At 42.4% G+C, this 27,874-nt stretch overlaps 1 protein-coding gene across 1 annotated transcript in view; it reads left to right on the top strand.

The window, feature by feature from the left end:
• vsnl1a (visinin-like 1a) overlaps positions 1 to 27,874 on the top strand; it is a 61,291-nt gene that overhangs the window by 2,174 nt on the left and 31,243 nt on the right. Inside the window, exon 2 of the mRNA XM_021612387.3 lies at positions 10,541 to 10,707. Coding sequence (XP_021468062.1) covers positions 10,546 to 10,707 — 162 coding nt within the window. The 5' untranslated portion in view covers positions 10,541 to 10,545. The remainder of the gene's footprint in view (positions 1 to 10,540; positions 10,708 to 27,874) is intronic.

Below are 27,874 nucleotides of genomic sequence, written 5' to 3'. Positions count from 1 at the left end.
GTTATTTCATAGTGTTGATGACTTCTACATGATTCTACAATGTAGAAAACAGTACAAATAAAGAAAAACCCCTTGAATGAGTAGGTGTGTCCAAACCTTTGTATGTCATGTTTGGTTCAGATTTGGTGCGGTCCAGACAGGCCTTGATTTCAACGTCCACGGACATTGATTTTTTTTGTCCGGTCCGGACCAGCCTTGATTTGGTCCAAACAGGTTTATAAATGACTTATTTTCAACTTTCATTCAGAACCAACTAGGGCGGCAGAACAGCATAGGTCGGCCCTGCTGAGGAGGTGTTTTTGGTGTTTTTAGGCCTACTATGCTACAGTATATGCTGTTATTTGGTTCTGTTATGTAAAATGCAAATGAATCAATATGTGATCTTGCAAGACATTGATTCAGCTTTGATCTAACTTTACTAAACAAGCACCACTGTGAGAAGTGATAATCTTGTATTTGTAATAATGATAATAATAAGTGATGAGTGTGACTATTAGGTGTCGGCAGCAGATCTTGATGAGGGTTATTCTAAGCAATTTGAGCGCACTTGGAATCGTGGTGCTGAAAGGACAGCACCCTAACCAAGTGATTTATGAACGTCAAGGCAGACGCGCTGTGAATTTGGATCCTAGACCTCGTTGGAGTGACGATGAGGTTCATGCGGTGGATCAGTTTGTCTGCATACGCAATAAGCGCTCGGGCAGGAGAGCGTGTTCAAGTGCGTCGTACATGAGCCCCAAGTCCATCACAAAATGTTTTGAGGAAAGCCTTTTTAGCAACCCCTGGTAGAGTTTTCTGTCTTTGGCTGCACACCTGGATTGTACAATATTTGCACATTATTATTTTTTTAAATTCTTCATGCTTTGTCAAGTTTGTTGCTGATCATTGCTAGGCAGCCATTTTTCAAGTCTTGCCATAGATCTTCAAGCCAATTTAAGTCAAAACTGTAATTAGGCCTCTCATGAACTTTCAATGTCGTCTTGGTAAGCAACTCAAGTGTATATTTGACCTTGTGTTTTAGGTTATTGTTCTGCTGAAAGGTGAATTTGTCTCCCTGTGTCTTTTGGAAAGCAGACTGAACCAGTTTTTCCTTTAGGATTTTGCCTGTGCTTAGCTCTATTCCGTTTCTTCTTATCCTAAAAAACTTCATAGTCCTTGCCAATGACAAGCATACCCATAACATGATACAGCCACCACCATGCTTAAAAATATGTAGAATGGTACTCAGTGATGTGTTGAGTTCGCCCCAAAGATAATGATTTTTATTCAGAACTTAAGGTTAATTTCTTTGCCATATTTTTTGCAGTATTACTTTGGCCTCATGATGAAATCCCTGAAAAGTTTATTTCCTCTCCGGCAACTGAGTTAGGAAGGATATCTGATTCTTTGTAGTGACTGGGTGCATCAGCAGAGGCTCCACAGTGGAGGAAGGGTAGGACCATCCTCCTCAGAGAATTTCATAGAAATAAAAATAGTGAAAACTATTTAGATAAAACTATACTAAATATATTCACATTTCACCAAATAATTGATTAAAACACACTGTTATGCAATGAAGGTCTAAGGTAGCCTCAACAGCACTCTGTAGGGTGACACCATGGTGTAGCTGGAGGTCAGATAGTTTCTGTCCGCTGGATACATTGACTTCAATTCAAACCTAGGAGGCTTGTGGTTCTCACCCTCTTCCATAGACTTACACTGTAATTATGACAACTTCCGGAGGACGTCCTCCAACCTATCAAAGCGCTTGCAGCATGAACTGACATGTTGTTCAAAGGAACATCTAATTAATCTAGTACTGAAAGCATAAGGTACAGCTAGCTAGCACTGCAGTGCATAAAATGTGGTGAGTAGTTGACTCAAAGAGAGAGAAAGACAATAGTTGAAAGAAATACAACAGTTTTGAACACATACATTTTCTTAAAAAATTAAGGAGAAGCGAGAGAGAGAGAGAGAGAGAGAGCTAGCTATATACAAATAAAAATATTTTTACTTACTTAGCTCGCCAATGCCGCTAGCTAGTTTAGCCTACTCAAACACCCAGCTCAAACAGAGAGGGATCTTTGTTACCTATCTGGTTATGGCTATCCAATGATGGAATTCTTCCAAGTCAAGGTAAGCTTTTGGTTTTATTAATGTAGTGCCACTGCTAAACTGCTTTCTAACTATACACTGTACTGCATGATTGTAGCGGGTTTACTAGCAAATTAGTTATTGTAGCTATGTTAACTTGACGTTAGCGAATATGTGACAACGATGTAGGCTGTGTGTAGCGGTTATGATGTAAAGGTTTGGCTTTGGAAGGTGTTTTCGACTGGTCACAGACAGCTGATGTGTTGTGCACTGAAGTCCACAAGCGAAGGGAAAAGATGAAAGGACGAGAGAGCGTGGATGAGAGAAGGAATTATCTAACGATCAAAGGGATCACACTGGCTGTATGTGGCTGCTATGAAAGTGAACTGTGTTTGTAAAAAAAAATCTTAAAATGAAGCAAATGGAGAAAAACAGGGATAAACATAACTGAATTTGTCCAATAGAAACACTCGTTTGCAACTGTTGTACTAATGGTTACACCCTAGATCAGCTAGATGCAGGCAAGATTGTAAAAGGCGGTATTGAATGTGTCACTGTCTGCCACCTTAAATATTCAAATTTCTCTCGACCTGTGCATCTACGTTGTAAAATTTCATTCATAGGCTAAGTTGTAGCAACCTCATGATGGGTACAGGGAAAATGTGAGTATCATGTAGTAGCCTAAGCCTATCAATGTTACATTGAGCTGCATTAATAAAATATGAATGACAGTCATTCAATATGTTGTAGTAGAAACGGCAGTCAAATTCCACATGACCGTTTAGTCACGGTAATTAGGTTTGTCCTAAGTTCTGATGCTGCTGATGGCCATTAGTAGCCTACCAAACTTGATAACTGCCTGGTACTCAGGGCTCTATTGTCCCTCTAATCACTCTGCCATCAATGTAAATGCAATCAAAAATCAAATCAAACACTTCATGAAAGCCCATGAGCTCATGTTGAGCAACATTTCTATAGGCTATGCAATTGTGTGAGAAAACAGAGTGATGGCCTCTATTAAAAAGAGGAGGTTCTCATCACCATTCTATAGGCTAGGCGAACTATATTTATTTCTCAACTTTCCTCAATTTAAGCACATTGCGGGAATAGCGTCCTCAATTCGCCCTTTAGGTGCATAGATGACATGTATTTTTTCCCCTGCTGTCACGCCCTGGTCGAAGTATTTTGTGTTTATCTTCATGTATTGGGTCAGGCCAGGGTGTGGCATGGAGTTTTTGCATTGTGGTGTGTTTTGTCTTGGGGTTTTGGTATGTATTGGGATTGTAGCTAGTGGGGTGATCTAGCAAAGTCTATGGCTGTCTGGAGTGGTTCTCAATCAGAGGCAGGTGTTTATCGTTGTCTCTGATTGGGAACCATATTTAGGCAGCCATATTCTTTGAGTGTTTTGTGGGTGATTGTCCTTAGTGGCGTTGTTCCTGTCTCAGTGTTAGTTTACACAAGTATAGGCTGTTTCGGTTTTCGTTAAGTTCTTTGTTTTGTAGTGTTTGTTATTGATTCGTGTTTTACGTTCGTTCATTAAACATGGTTCGCAATCTACACGCTGCATTTTGGTCCGACTCTCCTTCACACATAGAAAACCGTTACACCTGCCCCTGTTTGGAGACAGGTGCATGATAATGGTCCATTCTAAATACAAACAAGTTTTACATGTAATATTTAGTATATATGTAAAGACAAGATTAAATCAGGAATAGTCTGATGTGTGTGTCTGATCACTTGTGCATCGCCTGTGAATGATACATTATCACTTCTGAATGATGCCCAGCTTAAGGAAAGAAACAGAGTATGTCTTTTTTGCGACTTTTTCAAATTATAGCCGCACACCTAATGTAGCCTAGCCCATAGGCCTATATGGTTTGATAAGGTTTGTATCACGACTAAAGTGGCCAAATAACTTAATTGAATAACTTAAAATGAAGCACATTAATCCACGTTACAAAAGGTGTAGAGCCTAACTGGCAAACACATACAGCACTTGAGTTTTAAATTTGTGGAATATAATTTTCAACATAAAAATGCACCTTTCTAATAAAAGCAATACATGCATAATCGCATTTGCAGTCGTGTTTGAGAATGGTGTTTTCCTGCTAATTGAACATTCGTGCTTGTTGCCTACTGCCGTGTGCGCATTGCTGTGCTTATAACGCGAATAAATAGCCTGTTCGTTTATCAACATTTTAAACTAAATGTTCTAATCTGTTGTGTCAGCCTCATTACTTAAAAAACCTTTATTTGAATGCCAGTGGTGTATTAATTTGGGATCTATCGCATCCCACAACTGTCCCAGACTATGTTTGGAATATTTATTTCTCGCACAGAATAGAATAGGTCAACATTTGTACTCTGGTGGATAGTACATTGACATAGGCTAGTGCTTTTGCTGTTCGTTAGGCCTACTCATCTTGTTGGCTGACGCAAAGTAAATGTGGATAGTTCTTCCGATATCTTCAATATGCACCTCAGAATTGGATAAGGACAAGCGCCGTTGCGTCCCGATGTGTCTGTCTTCACCTGTAGCCTGTGAGAACGACTGGATCAGGCGACCAAGTGCCATGTGAGTGAGAAGTGCTTTGGAGCATGCAGCTGAGAGAAGGGAATTATGATGATTATATTCAGCCCAAGGGCACAACGGCCACAAAGCCGCAAAAGGCATGTTTTTTTTGTAGGGCCACACAAAGGGGATGCCGCCGGGAAATGCGAGGCGTTATCAAGCGCTTGTCAAATTGTGAATGAAAGACTGATGAAGTGTGTACAGCCTGCGCAAAAAAAAAACTAAACAGAGCTCATGCCTTTCATGCGACTTTAGAGCTCATTAGAGTCGCATCACTCAGCCCTTCGAATGTATTAAAAATCAAAACATGAAGCCCAACGTTTGTATCACAACTGAAGTTAAATAAATACGTCTAAATTAAGCGTTTTGGAGCACTTGTTTCTTTGTTAACCGTTCAACACAGAACAGCCACATTTGCTCACTCCCTCAAATCACTTGGAGAAAATAACCTTTCTATTTCATTCAGCTATTACGTTCTTCATACTATAAAATAATATAAAATAATTCCACGGAATTCTAAGCAAATATTGCCTGCTAAATGATCTAGTGCAGCCAACATTCATATGATATGGTATATATAGCCAGATCAGGGCCTAACATACGGACAACTCAGAGGATGCTATTCTGTTCTTCTGAAGTAGACTACATTTTCTTCATATCATGTTTCTTTAGATTTGTCTAAAATAAAAAAGAATGTATTTATTGTGATGGTGTAGTCTATATTACATGGATTTATTAGACTTTTTTAAATGTAGATGCTCCAAAAGGTCTGCATCGGTGGCTTGTAGGCTATGTGTGGAAGCCAGTAGATGCTAAATGTGTTTATGTTAATTAACGGTCAATTACCTTGAGACCGGCAGTTATTTGCTTGACAATCACCGGCTGACAAAATGCCATGACTGCCACAGCCCTAGCAGTGCTCATCAAAAAAATAACCGTCCTCCCTCATCTTAAACTTCACCGACCGCCACTGCCATGTATTCTCAAATTGAAAAGGGTGAGGGAGCGCCGCTCCCCCATGCTGCGGCAGCACCACATCCCTGCATGTCACATCTAGTCACTCACTGTGGATAGCTGATGCTGATGCTCTGAACTGAACTTGTACTTCGGAAATATGTACAGTTTTAATATCAGCGGATAGCCTAGTTCGCAGACTACGGCTCTTGGCAACCGTGCTGTGTTTGAGAGCTTTGCAAAGAAAGTAACCATTATCAGACTTGCTGTGCTCGCAGGGTGTGAATGGGGGAGCTTTTAAAGTGTCACACCTCTCAGAGTGGATGGGTAGTAGCCCGGTAGTGGACGATGTATGCTCATCATTGCTCTAATGGGACAGGTCGGTCTGCTGCTGCTGCTGTTGTTTTGGAGTCTACTTCGTTGGAGTCTCCCTTAAATTTTTGTCAGAACGTACTGCTTGCGTCGACAATACAGCCCCATCCATCTATCGCCTGATGTTTGTCATATGGGTATGCTCACAACAACACAGCTTCTTCTGGAGATGTGCGTTGACTTTCACTGCCAAACTGGTTGCTGCGTTGCTGGGTCAGGAGATCCATAGTCTGATGTTGGTTTCATACACTGCCAGGCTACTACCCCTGTGGGTTCATAGCATGGTCCTTTTGTGGGTGTGTTCAGTCCTCTTTTAGGCTGGGTTTCTGTACAGCACTTTGAGATATCAGCTGATGTACGAAGGGCTATATAAATAAATTAGATTTGATTTGATTTGATTTGGAGATAGTTACAGTATCATGGTCTTTACTAGGCCTGTGCCATGGCCAGATTGATAGCCCACTGAGCTAAAGCATAGCCACGGCTACTCGTCACGTAAGCAATGTTCTCCAAACTACCTCCAACACTTTGGTATATGTTCCCTTTGATGATTTGTAATTAGAGCACAATCTAATTCCATTTCATGCCATGACATGAAAGTTCCGGAAATAGTTTAAGTGGAGTGTGATCTTCAGTTGTTCTAAGATCCCCAAGAATAACATGATAGAGTTGTTTTGTGAGGAAGGCAATTAGTATGTGCTTGTCAGAACTGCAAATGTGTCCGTAACATTAATATGGCAAGGGGCCTGTTGATGTTCCTTGGATGTAGCCTAACAGTCGCCTTCACTCAAGCCCTGTCTGTTGAGACTAAGAGTCACTTGGGTCAGCGTTAGATGCAATATATTTATAATTCATTCACTTTACAGTGCCTTCACAAAGTATTCAGACCCCTTGACGCTTTCATTACAGCTTTATTCTAAAATTGAATGAATATAAAAAACGTCCTCAGAAATCTACACACAATACCCCATAATGACAAAGCTAAAAAAGGTTTTTAGAATTGTTTTCAAATGTCTTAAAAAAACAACAACTGAAATACCTTATTTACATAAGTATTCAGACCCCTTTGCTATGAGACTCAAAATTGAGCTCAGGTGCATCCTGTTTCCATTGATCATCCTTGACACGTTTCTACAACTTGATTGGACTCCACCTGTGGTAAATTCAATTGATTGGACATGATTTGGAAAGGCACACACCTGTCTATATAAGGTCCCACAGATGACAGTGCATGTCAGAGCAAAAACCAAGCCATGAGGTCGAAGGAATTGTCCGAGACAGGATTGTGTTGAGGCACAGATCTGGGGAAGGGTACCAAAAAATGTCTGCAGTATTGAAGGTCCCCAAGAACACAGTGGCCTCCATCATTCTTAAATGGAAGAAGTTTGGAACCACCAAGACTCTTCCTAGAGATGGCCACCGGGCCAAACTTCCAGAAGGACAACCATCTTTGCAGCCCTTCACCAATCAGGTCTTTATGGTAGGGTGGCTAGACTGAAGCCATTCCTCATTAAAAGGCACATGACAGCCTGTTCGGAGTTTGCCAAAAGGCAGCTAAAGGACTCTTAGACCATGAGATTCTCTTGTCTGATGAAGATCCTCTGCTCTGAATGCCAAGCATCACATCTGGAGGAAACCTGGCACCATCCCTACGGGGAATCATGGTGGTGGCAGCATCATGCTTTGGGGATGTTTTTCAGCGCCAGGTACTAGGAGACTAGTCAGGATCGGGACAACGATGAACGGAGCAAAGTATAGAGAGACCTTTGATGCAAACCTGCTCCAGAGCTCTCAGGACTACAGACTTGGGCGAAGGTTCACCTTCCAACAGGACAACGACCCTAAGCACACAGCAAAGACAACACAGGAATGGCTCCTGGACAAGTCTTTTGAATGTCCTTGAGTAGCCCAGCCAGAGCCTGGACTTGAACCCTATTGAACATCTCTGGAGAGACCTGAAAATAGCTGTGCAGCAACGTTCCCCATCCAACCCGACAGAGCGTGAGGGGATCTGCAGAGAAGAATGGGAGAAACTCCCCAAATACAGGTGTGCCAAGCTTGTAGCGTCATACCCAAGAAGATGCTGTAATCGTTGCCAAAGGTGCTTCAACAAAGTACTGAGTAAAGGGTCTGAATACTCAATAATATTTGGTTTATTTTTTTATAATTTAGCCCAAATTTCTACAAACATGCTTTTGCTTTGTCATTATGGGGTATTGTGTGTATATGGATGAGATGTTCTATTTGTTTCAATACATTTTCAAATAAAGCTTTAGCGTAACAAAATATGGAAAAAGTCACGGGGTCTGAGTACTTTCCGAAGGCCCTGTATATCAACAGCTGTCTCATTCTGAGATATCAAGAAACACTCTGTGTCAAGAAGGAGTCTTTGTTGGCTCATGCTGCTACCTCAGTCCAATGAAAGAGTATGGGGCAGAGTATTTGTACCATAGCTACCTCACTCGGTACAATGAAAGGATTTGAGACTTGACTTGGCATCAGGGTCGTTTTGCCCTAGCCTGCAGTGTGAACTAAGGCGCAGATGATAGGGAGTGTATAGTACTCTCTATGTCTCAGGGGAATAGGCCATTCTAAACTGTGGTAATCACTAAGGACAGAGAGCATCTATCCACTTCACCCCATAGATCAAAGAGGCTGACATCCAGTTAATTTATCAGGCAATCTGAGGCCTTACCTTGCACTAGGTTAGGTATTCTTTTGGTGATGTCTTGTCATTGTTATTCAGTTCTGTTCTGTGGCTAGCTCACAATCCCTATTAATTGTTTGTTGGCATGGCAATTTGATTGTGAGTCCCGCTTGTCATGCATTCGGTTTCACCTCTAAGCCATGAAATGAAATATTTTTTTTTTTTTAGTTCTGAATTCCTTGTTATTAGTATTTGGTTGGTGTTGGATGAATAATCACTTTTTATGTGGTTGTTTACCCCTTAGCAGAGGCAATGTTAAAATGCTGCATGTAATTAAATCAGAATTTGCAATTTGTTATCTTCTAGAGAATACTCTTTGTCATATCTGTGGTAATTCAATCAGAAATAATAGAATTGATCCTTTAAAGTGCTGCTCTTTGTTTGCTACAGGAGGAAATTCATTAACTGATATGGCCTATCCGATGGTATCCTATAATGTCTCATTGTTTTATGCAATTGCGACATTGAGTACTTTCCCCATTTTACATTAATCTTGCTCGCTAAGAATTACACAACCATTACATCTGGGCACTACCACGCTAACAGTGACGCCGAGCAGGGTTGGGCTTATGTTCAATTTGAAGGCAGTCAATTCAGGAAGTAAACTAAGATTACACTTCAATAATCGGAAAAAAAAAGACATTTATTTTCATTTACAATGACTTCTCTATAAACTGAAAAGCTATTTATTTCAAAAGTTAAAGATTTCAGAATTTTTCATTCAAATTACTCCCTGAAGTGATTGCCTTCAATTCAAATTGAGCCCAACCCTGATGCTGAGACACGGATGTTTTACTTTAAAATGTATTTGTTAATTATGCTAAGTACATGGTGCTTAATTAACTCATCTGGCTGAATTAGAATCAGTGTGATGCGCTGTGTGCGTGTGTATGTGTGTGTGTGTGTGTGTGTGTGCGTGCGTACGTACGTAAGTGTGTGTGTGAAGCAGTGTGAGCTGGGCTGATACAGGGACTTTGGTGAAAACAGCTGCAGGCTGTGGAGATAGGGCTAAGGCTAAGCATCGTGGGCCGATGGGGAAATTAGGCACAACAAAAATATGAATCAAGTCACAGTTGTGGCATCACATTAAAACGAGCGACTCAGGTCCACTCAGCCTAATAATCTCAAGGGATTGCTGTTGGATACAGACTCATTTGCTCCAATCTCCAGTGGTCTGACCTGGTGCATGTGTGTTCTTGAGTGATTTTAGGTACTTAGGCAGAGCAGAAGTGATGGATTGCATTGTTGTTTGCATTATACAGTATGCTTTGATGTAGTAGCCAGCTACTAGTAGGTAGGCTACTCCCTAGTGTATGCAGGCCTAAACTCTACCAATGTATCAAACCTGTTGGGTTAAAAATAAGACAATCATTGAAGCTATCCAAGAATATGCTTTGGTCCATTGATCATCTGTGTTTTATTGTCCCTGGTGCAGCTAAATATAGACACAGTATATAAATCCACACATAGTGTTCAACCCTAAATATCACATAATGTATTAGGGTGATATTTTAGTTTTACAGGTGTCGTGGACACATTACAGCCATTTCTAGCCACAGAGGTGGAGTAGGTGTGTAAAATAAAATTTGCCGCTCTAGAGTATTCTCCCTCGTTCAAAGCAGGCCTGATTGATGACTCTGCTGATTTCTGGCATTGTTTGTCCAGACTGTCCCAGGTATTTAACCTGGTCTGGGAGAAAAGCAATGTAAAGAAAAATATTTGGAATTCATTCTTTGCAGACTTTCCAAAAATAGTTCAGCATCTTTCTTTCCATCCAGGCATTCGAAAAGAACACAGTGACCGTCCCATACCTTTTCCCCCCGCTGACATTCGAAAATAATTATTCTGACATTTTTTTCCAGACAAAATGGGAGCGAAAAACAGCAAGCTGACCCCGGAGGTGATGGAGGATCTGGTGAAGAGCACGGAATTTAATGAGCACGAGCTGAAACAGTGGTACAAAGGCTTCCTGAAAGACTGCCCCAGTGGACGACTCAATCTAGACGAGTTCCAACAACTCTATGTGAAGGTAGCTACAGAACACTGTCACTGCCCTCATCTGACTGCACCCTATTACCTATAAAGTGTACAATTTTTCACAAGATCCCATCAGGCTCTGGTCAAAGGTAGTGCACTATATAGGGAACAAGGGTGCCATTTTGGGACGCAACCTATCACTGTCACTTTGCCAACATCTGCATAGACACAAACATTTTTATCAGCTATGTCTCTATATAGTTGAGTAGAGGAGTGGAGAAGAGAAGCACAGTGCTACATGGTTTCAATTTCCCCACAAGTCCACATTTTCTAAAACCATATAACTCAATACTCTACAGACATTTTGAGAACTAGCAGAAATGCAAAGGTTTTGGTGGTTTGTGAGGATAACAGAAGTGTATGTCATCGCAGTGGCAGAGCAATCGAACCAACATGATACTATGGCAAGCTCACTGAAAGTACTGTAATGAGTAACGAGAACATTACAGTACGCGATATCATACTCCTCTCCTATTCGTTCCCTCAGCTGTATCTGTTATTCGTTCCCTCTTGTATCTGGGCAGGAAAATGAGCACTGATCAAAATCTCCTTAAATATTATTACTCGGGGAAAAGTCTTCAAAAAAGGAAATCAATTCAATTAGAACCCATGAATTATAAATGTTTTAATTCTAAGTACATTAGATAGCTAACATTTCATTAAAACTACGTTCAATCTTTCTAATCTTCTATTTAATGAATCGAAATAAGAACATTAAGGTCTTATTCCCTTAGACCACTTTGTATCCTATGCTGTATGAATATTGACCATGTGTACAGTGTCATGTGAACTGGAGGGTAGATTTCTGATTAGTGGATATATAGTCACTTACATCATTAACCTGGTCAGTCCTCTCAGGAAATGCCCCGTAATGAAAGACCATTACATTAGCCATGTTACAGAGTTCTAATGGCATGGCTCAAAATACCAACGCTGCTCAAAATTGTTTCCGAAATGGCACCCAATTCCCTAGATAGTGCACTACTTTTAACCAGAGACCTATGGGTCCAGGTCTAAAGTAGTGCACTATAAAGGGAATAGGGATGCACGCCTAGTCTGCTTTAGCTGAGGCTTTAGAACACGCTACTATGCATAAACACAGATCAAAATATACAGTTGAAGTCGGAAGTTTACATACACCTTAGCCAAATACATTTAAACTCAGTTTTTTCACAATTCCTGACATTTAATCTTAGAACAAATTCCCTGTCTTAGGTCAGTTAGGATCACCACTTTATTTTAAGAATGTGAAATATCAGAATAATAATAGAGAGAATTATTTATTTCAGCTTTTATTTCTTTCATCACATTCCCAGTGGGTCAGAAGTTTACATACACTCAATTAGTATTTGGTAGCATTGCCTTTAAATTGTTTAACTTTTCGGGTAGCCTTCCACAAGTTTCCCACAATAAGTTTGGTGAATTTTGGCCCATTCCTCCTGACAGAGCTGGTGTAACTGAGTCGGGTTTGTAGGCCTCCTTGCTCGCACACGCTTTTTCAGTTCTGCCCACCAATTTTCTATAGGATTGAGGTCAGGGCTTTGTGATGGCCACTCCAATACCTTGACTTTGTTGTCCTTAAGCCATTTTGCCACAACTTTGGAAGTGTGATTGGGGTCATTGTCCATTTGGAAGACCCATTTCCAACCAAGCTTTAACTTCCTGACTGATGTCTTGAGATGTTGCTTCAATATAGCTACATAATTGTCCTTCCTCGTGATGCCATCTGTTTTGTGAAGTGCACCAGTCCCTACTGCAGCAAAGCACCCCCACAACATGATGCTGCCACCCCCGTGCTTCACGGTTGGGATGGTGTTCTTTGGCTTGCAAGCCTCCCCCAAACATAACACTGGTCATTATGGCCAAAAAGTTACATTTTTGTTTCATCAGAACAGAGGATATTTCTCCAAAAAGTACAATCTTGGTCCAAATGTGCAGTTGCAAACCGTAGTCTGGCTTTTTTATGACGGTTTTTGAGCAGTGGCTTCTTCCTTGCTGAGCGGCCTTTCAGGTTATGACGATATAGGACTCGTATTACTGTGAATATAGATACTTTTATACCTGTTTCCTCCAGCATCTTCACAAGGTCATTTGCTGTTGTTCTGGGATTGAATTGCACTTTCCGCACCAAATTACATCAATCTCTAGGAGACAGAACACATTTTTTTCTGAGGTCTTGGCTGATGTCTTTTGATTTTCCCATGATGTCAAGCAGAGGCACTGAGTTTGAAGGTAGGCCTTGAAATACATCCACAGGTACGCCTACATTTGACTCAAATGATGTCAATTAGCCTATCAGAAGCTTCTAAAGCCATGACAACATTTTCTGGAATTTTCCAAGCTGTTTAAAGGCACAGTCAACTTAGTGTATGTAAACTTCTGACCCACTGGAATTGTGATACAGTGAATTATATGTGAAATAATCTGTCTGTAAACAATTGTTGGAAAGATTACTTGTGCCATGCATAAAGTAGATGTCCTAACCGACTTGACAAAACTATAGTTTGTTAACAAGAAATGTGTGGAGTGGTTGAAAAACGAGTTTTAGTGACTCCAACCTAAGTGGATATAAACCTCCGACTTCGACTGTACATGCAGGCGGCCTACATGTACACCCTCTTAGCCCCAATTGGGGTTCTGTGTGCCTGGCTGAGAGGGTTTTGTACTCCGACACTTTGGAGAACATTTTTACTGTAATACACAATCAATACATTGAGTGCACTGTGGGTGAACATTATGTACCATACATACTACAGAGTGGCATTCCACAGAGGTTCTAAAGGCTGATGGCTGCTGACATGTTCACCTTTTATTGTGGCATTCTATTTTGTTCCCAGGCAACAGGATATCAATGTTAAGGTTTTATTTCAATCCAAAAGCTCAGATAGTGATTAAATGGATGATGTCACGTTAGCTGGACAGATTGTTCCTGTGAAAAGGAACGGTGTGTTTGTGCAAATGCGTGGGAGCGCTCACGTGTGTGTGTGTGTGTGTGTGTTCCATGCGACTTACATACCCTCCCCTTACGTATTTATTTGGACAGATAAGCAAAAACATTTAATTTTGCTCTACACTCTTCCATTTTGGATTTTAGATAGAATGTTTTATATGAGGAGAAAGTACAATGTCACCTTTTGCGTACATACAGTGCTTTCAGAAAGTATTCAGACTCTATGGCCAGGGCGTGACAGAGGCTTTTAATCTCTATTTTGCTTAGGCCAGGGTGTGACTAGGGTGGGCATTCTAGTTTCTTTATTTCTATGTTTTGGCCGGGTATGGTTCTCAATCAGGGACAGCTGTCTATCGTTGTCTCTGATTGGGAATCATACTTAGGCAGCCTTTTCCCACCTGTGTTTTGTGGGTAGTTGTTTTCTGTATAGTTTATGCACCTTCCAGAACTGTTTTGGTTTTCCTTATTTTGTTAGAGTGTTTTGTGATCAAATTTAATCATGAACACGTACCACGCTGCGCTTTGGTCCGGTCATCATTACGACGAGAGCCGTGACACAGACCCCTAGACTTTCTCCATATTTTGTTTGGTTACAGCCTTTTTCTAAAATTAATTACATAGTTTTTCCCTTCATCAATCTACACCCAATACCCCATAATGACAAAGCAAAAACTGTTTTCTACAAATGTTTGCTAATTTAGAAAAAATTAAAAAACTGAAATAAAACATTTACACAAGTATTCAGACCATTTACTCAGTACTTTGTTGAAGCACCTCTGGCAGCGATTACAGTCTCGTGTCCTCTTGGGTATGACGCTACAAGTTTTGCACATCTGTATTTGGGGAGTTTCTCCCATTCTTTTCTGCAGATCCTCTCAGGCTCTGTCAGGTTGGATGGGGAGCGTTGCTGCACAGCTATTTTCAGGTTTCTCCAGAGATGTTTGATTGGGTTCAAGTCCGGGCTGGGCCCCTCAAGGACATTCAGAGACTTGTCTCGAAGCCACTCCTGTGTTTTCTTGGCTGTGTGCTTAGGGTCTCCCCAGTCGGAGGTCCTGAGCACTCTGGAGCAGGTTTGCATCAAGGATCTCTTTGTACTTTACTCCGTTCATTTTTTCCTTGATCCTGACTAGTCTCCCAGTCCCTGCTTCTGAAAAACATCCCCACAGCATGATATTGCCACGACCATGCTTCACCGTAGGGATGGTGCCAGGTTTCCTCCAGATGTGACGCTTGGAATTCAGGCCAAAGAGTTAAATCATGGTTTCATTAGACCAGCAAATCTTGTTCCCATGGTCTGGGAGTCTTTAGGTGCCTTTTGGCAAACTCATAGCAGGCTGTCATGTGCCTTTTACTGAGGAGTGGCTTCCGTCTGTCCACTATACCTTAAAGGCCTGATTGATGGAGTGCTGCAGGGATGATTGTCCTTCTTGAAGGTTCTCCCATCTCCACAGAGGAACTCTGGAGCTCTGTCAGAGTGACCATAGGGTTCTTGGTCACCTCTCTGACCAAGGCCTTTCTCTCCCGAGTTTGTTTGACAGTTTGGCTGGCCAACCAGCTCTAGGAAGAATCTAGGTGGTTCCAAACTTCTTCCATTTAAGAATGATGGAAGCCACTGTGTTCTTCAACACTGCAGAAATGTTTTAGCGCCCTGCCCCAGATCTGTGCCTCAACACAACCCTGTCTCTGAGGTCTACAGACAATCGCTTCAACCTCATGGCTTGGTATTGCTGAGGAAATGTCAGTTTATAAAAAGTTTATAATTTGGTCCCATATTCCTAGCACACAATGACTACATCTAGCTTGTGACGCAACAAACTTGTTGGATGCATTTGTTTTTCGTTTTGGTTGTGTTTTGATTATGTTGTGCCCAATAGAAATGAATGGTAAATAATGTATTGTGTCATTTTGGAGTCACTTTTAGGGGTGGGTAGCCTAGCGGTTAGCCTAGCGGTTAGAGCGTTGGACTAGTAACCGGAAGGTTGCAAGTTCAAACCCCCGAGCTGACAAGCTACAAATCTGTTGTTCTGCCCCTGAACAGGCAGTTAACCCACTGTTCCTAGGCCGTCATTGAAAATAAGAATTTGTTCTTAACTGACTTGCCTAGTTAAATAAAGGTAAAATAAAATAAAAATAATATAATATGTTTTTTGAACACTTCCACATGAATGTTACAGATGCACAAAGATCATGCCCCCAAAACATTCTAACCTTTCACCATTACCAATAACAAGGGAGGTTAGCATTTTTTGGAGGGTACGATCTTTGTTCGTCTGTAACTTTATCACTCATCATTATTCACAATTTCTTCATGATTATGCATAATTATTATCATATGATACGAAAATAGCGGTCTTTGGCCACTCACAACAGCGGTGGGTTTGGCCTTCGACGGAACAATGCATATGCAGAAAATATCTCATCCCTACTGTAAAATATGGTGCTGGTTCTTTGATGTTATTTGGCAATTTTTCTTCCATTGGCCCTGAAGCCCTTGTTAAGGTCAACAGCTTCATGAACAGCATAAGGCCATTTTAGTCAAAAATCTGCTTGCCTCTGCCAGGGGTCTAAAACTTGGCTGCAAGTGAATCTTCCAACAAGACAATAGCCCCGATCACACATCAAAATCCTCAAAGAAATGGTTAATTGACCTCAAAATCAACATATTGCAATGGCCATCTCAGTCTCCGGACGTGAACCCCATTGAAAACCAGTGGTTTGAATTGAAGAGGGCCGTCCATAAGCACAGACAAAGGATATCAAGGATCAGGAAATATTTTATATGCGATAGCTCACTGGGCACAGACTGGTTGAATCAACGTGGAATAGACGTTGAATTCTGTCTGTGCCCAGTGGGAACGATATAAGATCCCTCCCACGTGTTATATGATCTCATAAAACATTTTAGAAAAAGGCTCAGTGTCGTTATCCTCACAAGGGGAGGGTGCTGGTGTATTGATAACAGGGGATCCAATAATAAATAAATAAATGAACTTGTTAAACGACATCTCTTTCTCTGAGCAATTGTAATAGTATAACATAATATAATTGTAAAAAAATAAACATTTTGAGCAGACAATGTACCACAGTATTTGTGTTATTTATTTCATACAGTCTTTTTTGCTCATCTTCATCAAGGGATCCAATAATTTTGGACCACACTATAGGTATGAAAATAACCTAAAATAAAAGGTGACATTCTCTACTGTCGCCTCATGAAATGCTGAAGTATAGAGCCAATTGTACACATTTCAGCATCACCGTTCAACTAAATACGTAGGGGAGTGTATGTTCAGTGATCGTGAGAAGGGGGGGAGGAGTGGTGAGAGAACGGGGGATAGGGGCAGTCGGCCATGACATAATGCTTTTGAATGGTTCACAAACCATCCACCTGAGACAACTGTCCAGATGCCATTTCTGTCACAGTGCTAAATACTGAAGTATCTCGACTTCCATTGTCAACTCTCTGGAGTCCCAGTGTGCTCAAATAGGCTAAGTTAAAACTACATTCAATCTTTCTTTTCAAATCACTCCTTTTTCATTTCAACTGTATTTGTAGTGGCAATCCTTTTGTAGGAATCAAGTAAACCTTTTTTTTTGGGTGAGCAAAATATCAGAATCAAAATATCAGTGCATGCTGAAGGCATAGCTTTGGTGTTGTTTTTTTTTGCCTCTGTGGTGGTAGATTCTATTTTGATCCTCTCTGTTGTCCCTGTTTGCATGCGCAGCTGCATACCAATGATTTCCAGTAATAGTTTTCCAGACCGAACTCAGAAATCGATCGGCTGTAAAGATTGAGATGCGTCATTGTGAGTACAATGAATCAAATCAAATCAAATGTATTTATATAGCCCTTCGTACATTGCTGATATCTCAAAGTGCTATACAGAAACTCAGCCTAAAACCCCAAACAGCAAGCAATGCAGGTGTAGAAGCACGGTGGCTAGGAAAAACTCCCTAGAAAGGCCAAAACCTAGGAAGAAATCTAGAGAGGAACCAGGCTATGTGGGGTGACCAGTCCTCTTCTGGCTGTGCCAGGTGGAGATTATAACAGAACATGGCCAAGATGTTCAAATGTTCATAAATGACCAGCATGGTCAAATAATAATAATCACAGGCAGAACAGTTGAAACTGGAGCAGCATGGCCAGGTGGACTGGGGACAGCAAGGAGTCATCATGTCAGGTAGTCCTGAGGCATGGTACTAGGGCTCAGGTCCTCAGAGAGAGAGAAAGAAATAGAGAAAGAGATAATCAGAGAGAGCATACTTAAATTCACACAGGACACAGGATAGGACAGGAGAAGTACTCCAGATATAACAAACTGACCCTAGCCCCCCGACACATAAACTACTGCAGCATAAATACTGGAGGCTGAGACAGGAGGGGTTAGGAGACACTGTGGCCCCATCCGATGATACCCCCGGACATGGCCAAACAGGAAGGATATAACCTCACCCACTTTGCCAAAGCACAGCCCCCACACCACTAGAGGGATATCTTCAACCACCAACTTACGATCCTGAGACAAGGTCGAGTATAGCCGACAAAGTTCTCCACCACGGCACAACCCAAGGGGGGGAGCCAACCCAATGAACTGCTAGCATGTTTGTTTTCAACTTAAGCTAGTGGCTTTTTCCACATTTTGTTACGTTACATCCTTATTCTAAAATTGATGTAATTGTTTTTTCCCTCATCAATCTACACACAATACCCCATAATGACAAAACAAAAACAGGTTTTTAGATTTTTAAGAAATTATTCCTTTTTTCTTATTATTATTATTTTTTTTACATATATCACATTTACATAAGTATTCAGACCCTTTACTCAGTACTTTGTTGAAGCACCTTTGGCAGCGAGTACAGCCTCAAATCTTCTTGGGTATGATGCTACAAGCTCGGCACACTTGTATTTGGGGAGTTTCTCCCATTCTTCTCTGCAGATCCTCTCAAGCTCTGTCAGGTTGATGTGGAGCGTCGCTGCACAGCTATTTTCAGGTCTCTCCTGAGATATTCGATAAGATTCAAGTCCGGGCTCTGGCTGGCCCACTCAAGGACATTCAAAAGACTTGTCCCGAAGCCATTTCTGTGTTGTCTTGGCGGTGTCCTGTTGGAAGGTGAACCTTCAAGGATCTCTCTGTACTTTCCTTTGTTCATCTTTCCCTCAATCCTTCAAGTCTCCCAATCCCTGCCTCTGATATACTTCACCACAGCATGATGCTGCCACCACCATGCTTCACCGTAGGGATGGTGCCAGGTTTCCTCCAGACGTGATGCTTGGCATTCAGGCCAAAGAGTCTTTAGGTGAAACTCCAAGCGGGCTGTCATGTGCCCACATTACTGAGGAGTGGGTTCCATCTGGCCACTCTACCATAAAGGCCTTATTGGTGGAGTACTGCAGAGATGATTGTCCTTCTGGAAGATTATCCCAAGGAACTCTGGAGCTCTGTCAGATTGAACATTGGGTTCTTGGTCAACTCCCTGACCAAGGCCCTTCTCCCCCGATTGCTCAGTTTGGCCGGGCGGCCAGCTCTAGGAAAAGTCTTTGTTTTTCCAAACTTTTTCTATTTAAGAATGATGGAGAGGGGCCTCCCGGGTGGCGCAGTGGTCTCGGGAATTGCATCGCAGCCCTAGCTAGCAACCAGAGACTCTGGGTTCGCGCTCTGTCGCAGCCGGCTGTGGCCGGGAGGTCCGTGGGTTGACGCACAATTGGCCTAGTGTCGTCCGGGTTAGGGAGGCCTAGTGTCGTCTCTCCCGAGCCCATACAGGAGTTGTAGTGATGAGACAAGATAGTAACTACTAACAATTGGATACCATGAAATTGGGGAGAAAAGGGGGTAAAAAGAAGAATGATGGAGGCCACTGTGTTCTTGAGAATGTTCAATGGTAACTACATTTTTTGGTACCCTTCCCCAGATCTGTGAGTTGACACAAGATAATTCCTTTGAACCCATGGCTTGGTTTTTGTTCTGACATGCACTGTCAACTGTGGGACCTTATATAGACAGGTGTGTGCCTTCCCAAATCATGTCCAATTAATTGAATTTACCACAGGTGGACTCCAATCAAGTTTTAGAAACATTTCAAGAATGATCAATGGAAACAGGATGCACCTGAGCTCAATTTCGAGCCTTATAGCAAAAGGTCTGAATACTTATGTAAATAAGGTATTTCTGTTTTTATTTTATTTACTTTATACATTTGCAAAAATGTCTAAAAAAAATGGCATGATAAGGTATTGTGTGTACATTGATGAGGATTTTTTTTTTTTTTAATCCATTTTAGAAATAGGCTGTAACGTAACAAAATGTGGAAAAAGAGAAGGGGTCTGAATATTTTCCGGATGCACAGTATTTTAATAGCAAAGTTGAATAATACAATATTGGCTGTCAAGCCAACTACAGAATCTTATATTACTGTAGCCTCCTGTTTTAATTCTGAAAAGTTTTTGTGATGCTAATGACATTTGTTTATGATGATAATTAGTAGTTGTTGGCTTAGGTCGCTAGCTAACTACAGTAGCTTCAACCTAGCCTACACTCTCAAATGCTGGGTTGTTTGGATGACCCAACTGCTGGGTTGCAGGCATTGGGTCACTTAGTTGGGTTGTTTTCTTAGATCATCAAGGACAACAACCACCTGAGCCACTGCCTGTTCACCCCACTATCACCCAGAAGGCAAAGTTAGTACAGGTGCATCAAAGCAGGTACCTAGAGACTGAAAAACAGCTTCTATCTCAAGGCCATCAGACTGTTAAACAGCCACCACTAACATTGAGTGGCTGCTGCCAACATACTGACTCAACTCCAGCCACTTTAATAATGGAAAATGGATGTACAAAAATGTATCACTAGTCACTTTAAACAATGCCACTTAATATAATGTTTACATACCCTACATTACGCATTTCATATGTATATACTGTACTCGATACCATCTACTGCATCTTGCCATCCTTATGTAATACATGTATCACTAGCCACTTTAAACAATGACACTTTTATGCATACATACCCTATTTTACTCATCTCATATGTATATACTGTACTCGATACCATCTACTGCATTTTGCCTATGCCGCTCTGTACCATCCCGCATTCATATATCTTTATGTACATATTCTTTATCCCTTTACACGTGTGTGTATAAGGTAGTAGTTGTGGAATTGTTAAGTTAGATTACTCTTTGGTTATTACTGCATTGTCGGAACTAGAAGCACAAGCATTTCGCTACACTCGCATTAACATCTGCTAACCATGTGTATGTGACAAATCAAATTTGATTTGATTTAAAAAAGAGTCAGGTAGGGTTGTTGATGCTGAGTTATTGATGTTGGGTTATTAAGATATGACCGAGAGGATCAGATCAGAAAACTGCAGGCGTGGTTTAGTCCGAGCGTGGCTTTCAGACAGTTGTTTCTGGCCACACGAGACAGTAAATGTCATCCCTGTTATTCTGTTATGTTGCATTGTCATCACATGTTAAAGATGGAATCCTTATTCGTGAAGCTTGCATTTGTTTGCGATATTACAATAGCTAAAAAGTTACTGCAAACAACAAACACCGTTTTTTCCCCCTCTGACATCATTGCACGCCTGAAAGAATAGCAGAATATGTCATGCATTTTCTTACCACGTTGTTGACCCGAGGTTGACCAAGGAGTGAAAATTCATTCCTGTCCCGTCTTGTCCTTTCCGTATTCCGTAGTTTTATAAACCCCGGAATGATTCTGTCCGATCCTGATAAAAACCACTCCTTTCCCGTGCTAATTTTTACGTGCAGAAATCAGAAATAACTTCCTCCATTAGTTGCTAGTCTCTCTGTCCCCCACTCTGCATGAAGAATTGCATTAGTGGAAACCAAGACTATTCTCAGGGCAGGCCTGGTTGTAGCTAGATATGTTCAAGTCATGTTGTGCACAATTTTAGCATTTTAGCTAAATAAATAGATAAAAGTCACCTTGTCCAAGAGAGATTTACACGGTTATCAAAACATCACACCAGGGTAAGCCTACATGAAACACAGCCCTTATTTTAAGTGTTTCTAAAAATACGATTGGAACCATTTCCTTGTTTGACCACTAGGTTTTATGGGTATTTTGACTCATACTGCGGTACTCTATCTAGGTTCCGGGGTAATGGCAGTGGTGTCAGGTAAGTGACTGGGTTGCCAGTGTGTGTTTGGTCTTGTTGTGATGATGTAGATGTTGCCGAGTCATCAGTGATGAACAGCAGAGTAATGAAGTTAATGTATGGATCCTGCTGAATACAGCCTTCACACTGTAATTAGCCTAAGGGGAGCATATGCACTGGGGGAGAAGGGGGGAGCAAATGTGCACTTGGTGCTGTATTCTAATGATGAGGATTTTTCATTTTACCCTTATTTTACCAGGTAAGCTGACTGAGAACATATTCTCATTTACAGCAACAACCTGGGGAATAGTTACAGGGAGATGAATGAGCCAATTTGAACCTTGGGAGAATTAGGTGGCCATGATGGTACGAGGGCCAGATTGGGAAGATAGCCAGGACACCGGGTTTAGCACCGCTACTCTTATAATAAGTGCCATGGGATCTTTAGTGACCACAGAGAGTAAGGACACCCGTTTAACGTCCCATCCGAAAGACAGAACCCTACACAGGGCAATGTCCCCAATCATTGCCCTGGTGCACTGGGATGTTATAATTTTTTCAGACCAGAGGAAAGAGTGCCTCCTACTGACACTCCAACACCACTTCCAGCAGCATCTGGTCTCCTATCCAAGGACCAACCAGAACCAACCCTGCTTAGCTTCAGAGGCAAGCCAGCAGTGGGGTGCATGGTGGTATGCTGCTGGGGAGGAGGAAGATGAGGAGTAGGTGGAGGGGGTTGGAGGACGAAGGAAGAGGAAGATGAGGATTTGGTCAACACTGTCAATCTTTTCGGTGTAAAAAGTTTACACATGAGTACATCTGAAACTCGGTCCATTACTAGCATACAATACACAGTGCAGTACATCACAATACTGTAACTGAAAAGAGATAAATGGCAATGTGCATTGGCAACCGGCCTTGGTTTCTAATGAAAGGCTTGCATTGACATCATCTGCCACCCCACAGAGCACCATGCAGTAGTCTGCAGGACCTTGGTCTCTCTACACAGCAGGGAATCATGCTGATCGAAACCCAATACAACTCAGCCTAACACGCACACACACACACACGCACACACACACGGACACGCACACACACACGCTGATGGAAACCCAACCCGGCCCTCACACTGCACCACACCAGGAGACAGAACAGTAAGCTGACCTGGATTGATGGGATGGATAGATAGGTTCTGGTTTGGCGCTTCTCACTTCCATTGCTGTAGGGTGTTTGATGCAGAGGGCGTGTGTGTGTGTGTGTGTGTGTGTGTGTGTGGGACCCCCCCCTCCCTCCCAGACAGTCGGAATATTACTGTCACAAGTTTAGAATGAATGACGTTGTCGGTGCTTTCATTTCCACAAATGGAAAGAGTCATATGATCAGTGACAGAGAGAGACGATGGCAGCAGCAATCAATATGACAAGCAGCTCTCGCTCAGCCCAATCAAAGCTCTTCTCTGTCCCGGCAACTCAATGGCGGAAAAAGCTTCCCCCTAACGTCAGGACAGAGAAGTCCCTTCCCATCTTCCGAAAATCTTCTGAAACCATACCTCTTCAAAGAGTACAGTATCTTTAAAAAAAAAAACACGGTCCCCAAAAAATGACCTGCACTTGTCTTTTCCTACTACCACTGAGGGAAAATGTACTTACTAAGACTGTGATATGTGGTTCTCACTTAGATATCTTAACCATAAAAGCCCCAACAGGGGTCAATTTTGACCCCAAGGGTTCTGTGTTAATATGGATAAAATAAAATAATCTCTCCTTTGTATACTAGTGGTTTACGAATAAGTTGAAAAATGTGGACATAATAGTAAACATTGTGATAAAAGCACAAAGGTAGTTAGTTGTATGTACACTGAAAATATATAGATATGGACCCACCCCAGATTTGGCCCCTGGGGGGCGTGTCAGACACTATAACCAAAAAATAATTGAAAAATATAAATACATTCCAGTCAATGTCTTCATACCAAGTTTAGTCTCACCTTTCAGATACAAAGTTAGAGATAAACAAACGTCTGATGGCACCGGAGCCCATATCGCCTATTACGCCCATATCACCTATTACGCCCATATCGCCTATTACGCCCATATCGCCTATTACACCCATATCGCCTATTACGCCCATATCGCCTATTACGCCCATATCGCCTATTACGCCCATATTGCCTATTACGCCCATATCGCCTATTACGCCCATATCGCCTATTACGCCCATATCGCCTATTACGCCCATATCGCCTATTACGCCCATATCGCCTATTACGCCCATATCGGTGGCCATCTCACAGTAGGTCCTACCGGTATATCAGATTAGCTCAATGATCCATCTCTCAACCTCTGAGTACCACAGAAACAGAACACTTTGAATGAATGACAACTTTCATAACAAGTGGCTCTGGATGAAATTAATCAAAATACCTGTTCAAAACATGAAAAACATACAAAGGGTTCAAACGAATGACCTAGTTGTAAGTCGATCTGGATACGAGTGTCTGCTAAATGAGTAAAATGAAGAAAAGAATGGAGCGTAGACACTTAGAAGTGCAATCTGAAATATTTATTGATATTCAATTAATGATGTATACCCATTGATTCTTGAAGAATATAACATAGTACCTAATGAGCTTAGTATAATATAAGTGTCTTACCCCGTTATAGCCCAGAATATACAGTGCATTCAGAAAGTATTCACGCCCCTTCCCTTATTCCACATTTTATTATGTTATAGCCTTACTCTAAAATTGATTCAATAGTTTTATTTCCTCATCAATCTACACACAATACCCCATAATGACAAAGCGAAAACAGGTTTTTAGAAATGCAAGCTAATTTACCCAAATTAAAAAACTGAAATACCTTATTTACATAAGTAATCAGACCCCTTTGCTATGCGACTTGTAATTGAGCTCAGGTGCATCCTGTTTCCATTGATCATCCTTGAGATTTCTACAACTTGATTGGAGTCCATCTGTGGTAAATACAATTGATTGAACATGATTTGGAAAGGCACACACATGTCTATATAAGGTCCCGCAGTTAACAATGCATGTCAGAGCCAAAACCAAGCAATGAGGCTGAAGGAATTGTCCGTAGAGCTCGGAGACAGTATTGTGTCCAGGCACAGATCTGGGGAAGGGTACCAAAAAATGTCTGCAGCATTGAAGGTCCCCAAGAACACAGTGGCCTCCATCATTCTTAAATGGAAGAAATTTGGAACCACCAAGACTTTACCTAGTGCTGGCCCGCCCGGCCAAACTGAGCAATTGGGGGAGAAGGGCCTTAGTCAAGGAGGTGCCCAAGAACTCGATGGTCACTCTGACCCAGCTGCAGAGTTCCTCTGTGGAGATGGGAGAACCTTCCAGAAGGACAACCATCTCTCAACACTCCACCAATCAGTCCTTTATGGTAGAGTGGGCAGACAGAAGCCACTATTCAGTAAAGGGCACACGACAGCCCGCTTGTAGTTTGCCAAAAGTCACCTAAAGACGCTTAGACCATGAGAGATTCTCTGGTCTGATGAAACCAAGATTGAACTCTTTGGCCTGAATGCCAAGCGTCACATCTGGAGGAAACCTGGCACCATCCCTACGGTGAAGCATGGTGGTGGTAGCATCATGCTGTGGGGATTTGAACGGAGCAAAGTACAGAAAGATCCTTGATGAAAACCTGCTCCAGAGCGCTCAGGACTTCATACTGGGTCAAAGGTTCACCTTCCAACAGGACAAGAACCTTAAGCACACAGCCAAAACAACGCCAGGAGTTACTTCGGGACAAATGTCTGAATGTCCTTGAGTGGCCCAGCCAGAGCCCGACTTGAACCCAATCTAACATCTCTGGCGAGACCTGAAAATAGCTGTGCAGCGACGCTCCCCATCCAACCTGACAGAGCCTGAGAGGATCTGCGGAGAAGAATGGTAGAAACTCCCCAAATACAGGTGTAGCATGTCGCATCATACCGAAGAAGATTCAAGGCTTTAATCGCTGCCAAAGGTGCTTCAGCAAAGTACTGATTAAAGGGTCTGAATACTTACGTAAATGTGATATTTCAGTTTTTTATTTGTAATCATTTTTGCAATACCTGTTTTTGCTTGGTTATAATGGGGTATTGATGAGGGACAAAAAAACTATTAAATACATTTTAGAATAAGGCTGTAATGTAACAAAATGTGGAAAAAGTCAAGGGGTCTGAATACTTTCCGAAAGAGCTGTATATATTTTCTCATTTAGCAGACACCCTTATCCAGAGCGACATACAGTAGTGAGTGCATACATTCTTCGTACTTGTCCCCACAACAAACCTGGAGTCTCTCTCTCTCTCTCTCCCTCTATCTCTCTCCCTGTCTCTCTGCCTCAGTATGTCTGTAGCGATGGTGGTCTAAAAATAGCGGCTGTCATCTGTAGCGCTCACACGCCATGCTTCATCATTGTCACAACAGAGGGAGAATTGAAAACAGTAGTATATTGTTCACTTCGTTTGGTCTGAACTGGAGTCATTTCTCAGTATTTCGTACAGCAGTGGAAATGTTTGCGTGAGATGCTGCATAAATATAGAGGCAGCATCAGCAGAGGTAACATCGGTAGGTTACATATTTCTTTCAGTTGTGATTAGATGAGATTGAAGTGTATCTTGATATTGGCTTGTCTGTGTGGGACACAAGCTTCCATGGAAGCTAGTGGAAGCGTCTTGGTGAAGGGGTAGACCACAGAAAATTGCCAACTTTAATTTAAAGGGGGAATATGGGATTGGTACATCCATGTTTAGACTTTTAATGCCTAATTAGCTAATGCAAAGCAGATTAGATACATACTGTATATCATTCCTAATTTAAACCTATTGGCAAGGGAACTTCCTCCCTGACCTCTGTGGCTTAGCTGAGCTCCCTAACTGAATTGAACTATCTATTGGTTAAATGATAGCTGTTGCAGCAGCGTTGCAGAGTAAAGACAGAAAGTCAAAGCCACACAAGGTTTTATCATTTTTTTCTAAATGACATAAATTGGCCTTGCTTCCCTAATCAATAGGAAACCCATGTGCTGGAATGAAGACACGGAGAGTTATAGTCTTCAAGAATCAATGGCTACATGTCATTAAGTCAAAAGTTGAAATATAGATCTCAGATTCCCTCTCTAAATTACAGTTGGCAATTTTGGGATGAAGTCCAGTTCAGGCTTACCTTACACCACTTAAACTACGGTTGGCTCATCCTCCCCTGGTCTACTTCTACTGTCACCCTAATGTCTCCAACCAGTCAGTTCACCCCATCCCAACACTAGTGGCTGTGATCTATTGCTGCTGGGGATGGAGGATTGTGTTGGGAGAGAGTGCTGGGTCTAGGGATGGGGCTCAGGAATGGACATGGAGGATGAGAGTGGAGTTGGGGCTGGAGCCAGGGGTTGGGGAACTGGCTGGAGCTAAGGCTGGGGCTGGAGCTAGGGGCTGGGGAACTGGCTGGAGCTAAGGCTGGGGCTGGAGCTAGGGGTTGGGGAACTGGCTGGAGCTAAAGCTGGGGCTGGAGCTAGGGGCTGGGGAACTGGCTGGAGCTAGGGGCTGGGGAACTGGCTGGAGCTAAGGCTGAGGCTAGAGCTGGAGCTAGGGGCTGGGGAACTGGCTGGAGCTAAGGCTGGGCCTGGAGCTAGGGGCTGGGGAACTGGCTAGAGCTAAGGCTGGGGCTGGAGCTAGGGGCTGGGGAACTGGCTGGAGCTAAGGCTGGGGCTGGAGCTAGGGGCTGGGGAACTGGCTGGAGCTAGGGGCTGGGGAACTGGCTGGAGCTAAGGCTGAGGCTAGAGCTGGAGCTAGGGGCTGGGGAACTGGCTGGAGCTAAGGCTGGGGCTGGAGCTAGGGGCTGGGGAACTGGCTAGAGCTAAGGCTGGGGCTGGAGCTAGGGGCTGGGGAACTGGCTGGAGCTAAGGCTGGGGCTGGAGCTAGGGGCTGCGGAACTGGCTGGAGCTAGGGGTGGGGAACTGGCTGGAGCTAAGGCTGAGGCTAGAGCTGGAGCTAGGGACAGGGCTGGAGCTAAAGCTGGGGCTGGAGCTAGGGGCTGGGGACAGGGCTGGAGCTAGGCTGGGGCTGAGAAC

This window comes from Oncorhynchus mykiss, chromosome 8 (genome assembly GCF_057628025.1).
Source record: "Oncorhynchus mykiss isolate SJ-2025 chromosome 8, ASM5762802v1, whole genome shotgun sequence".
NCBI classification, from domain to species: Eukaryota; Metazoa; Chordata; class Actinopteri; order Salmoniformes; family Salmonidae; genus Oncorhynchus; species Oncorhynchus mykiss.
The sequence above is the reverse complement of the archived record's forward strand: the minus strand, read 5'-3'. Positions and strand labels throughout refer to the sequence as shown.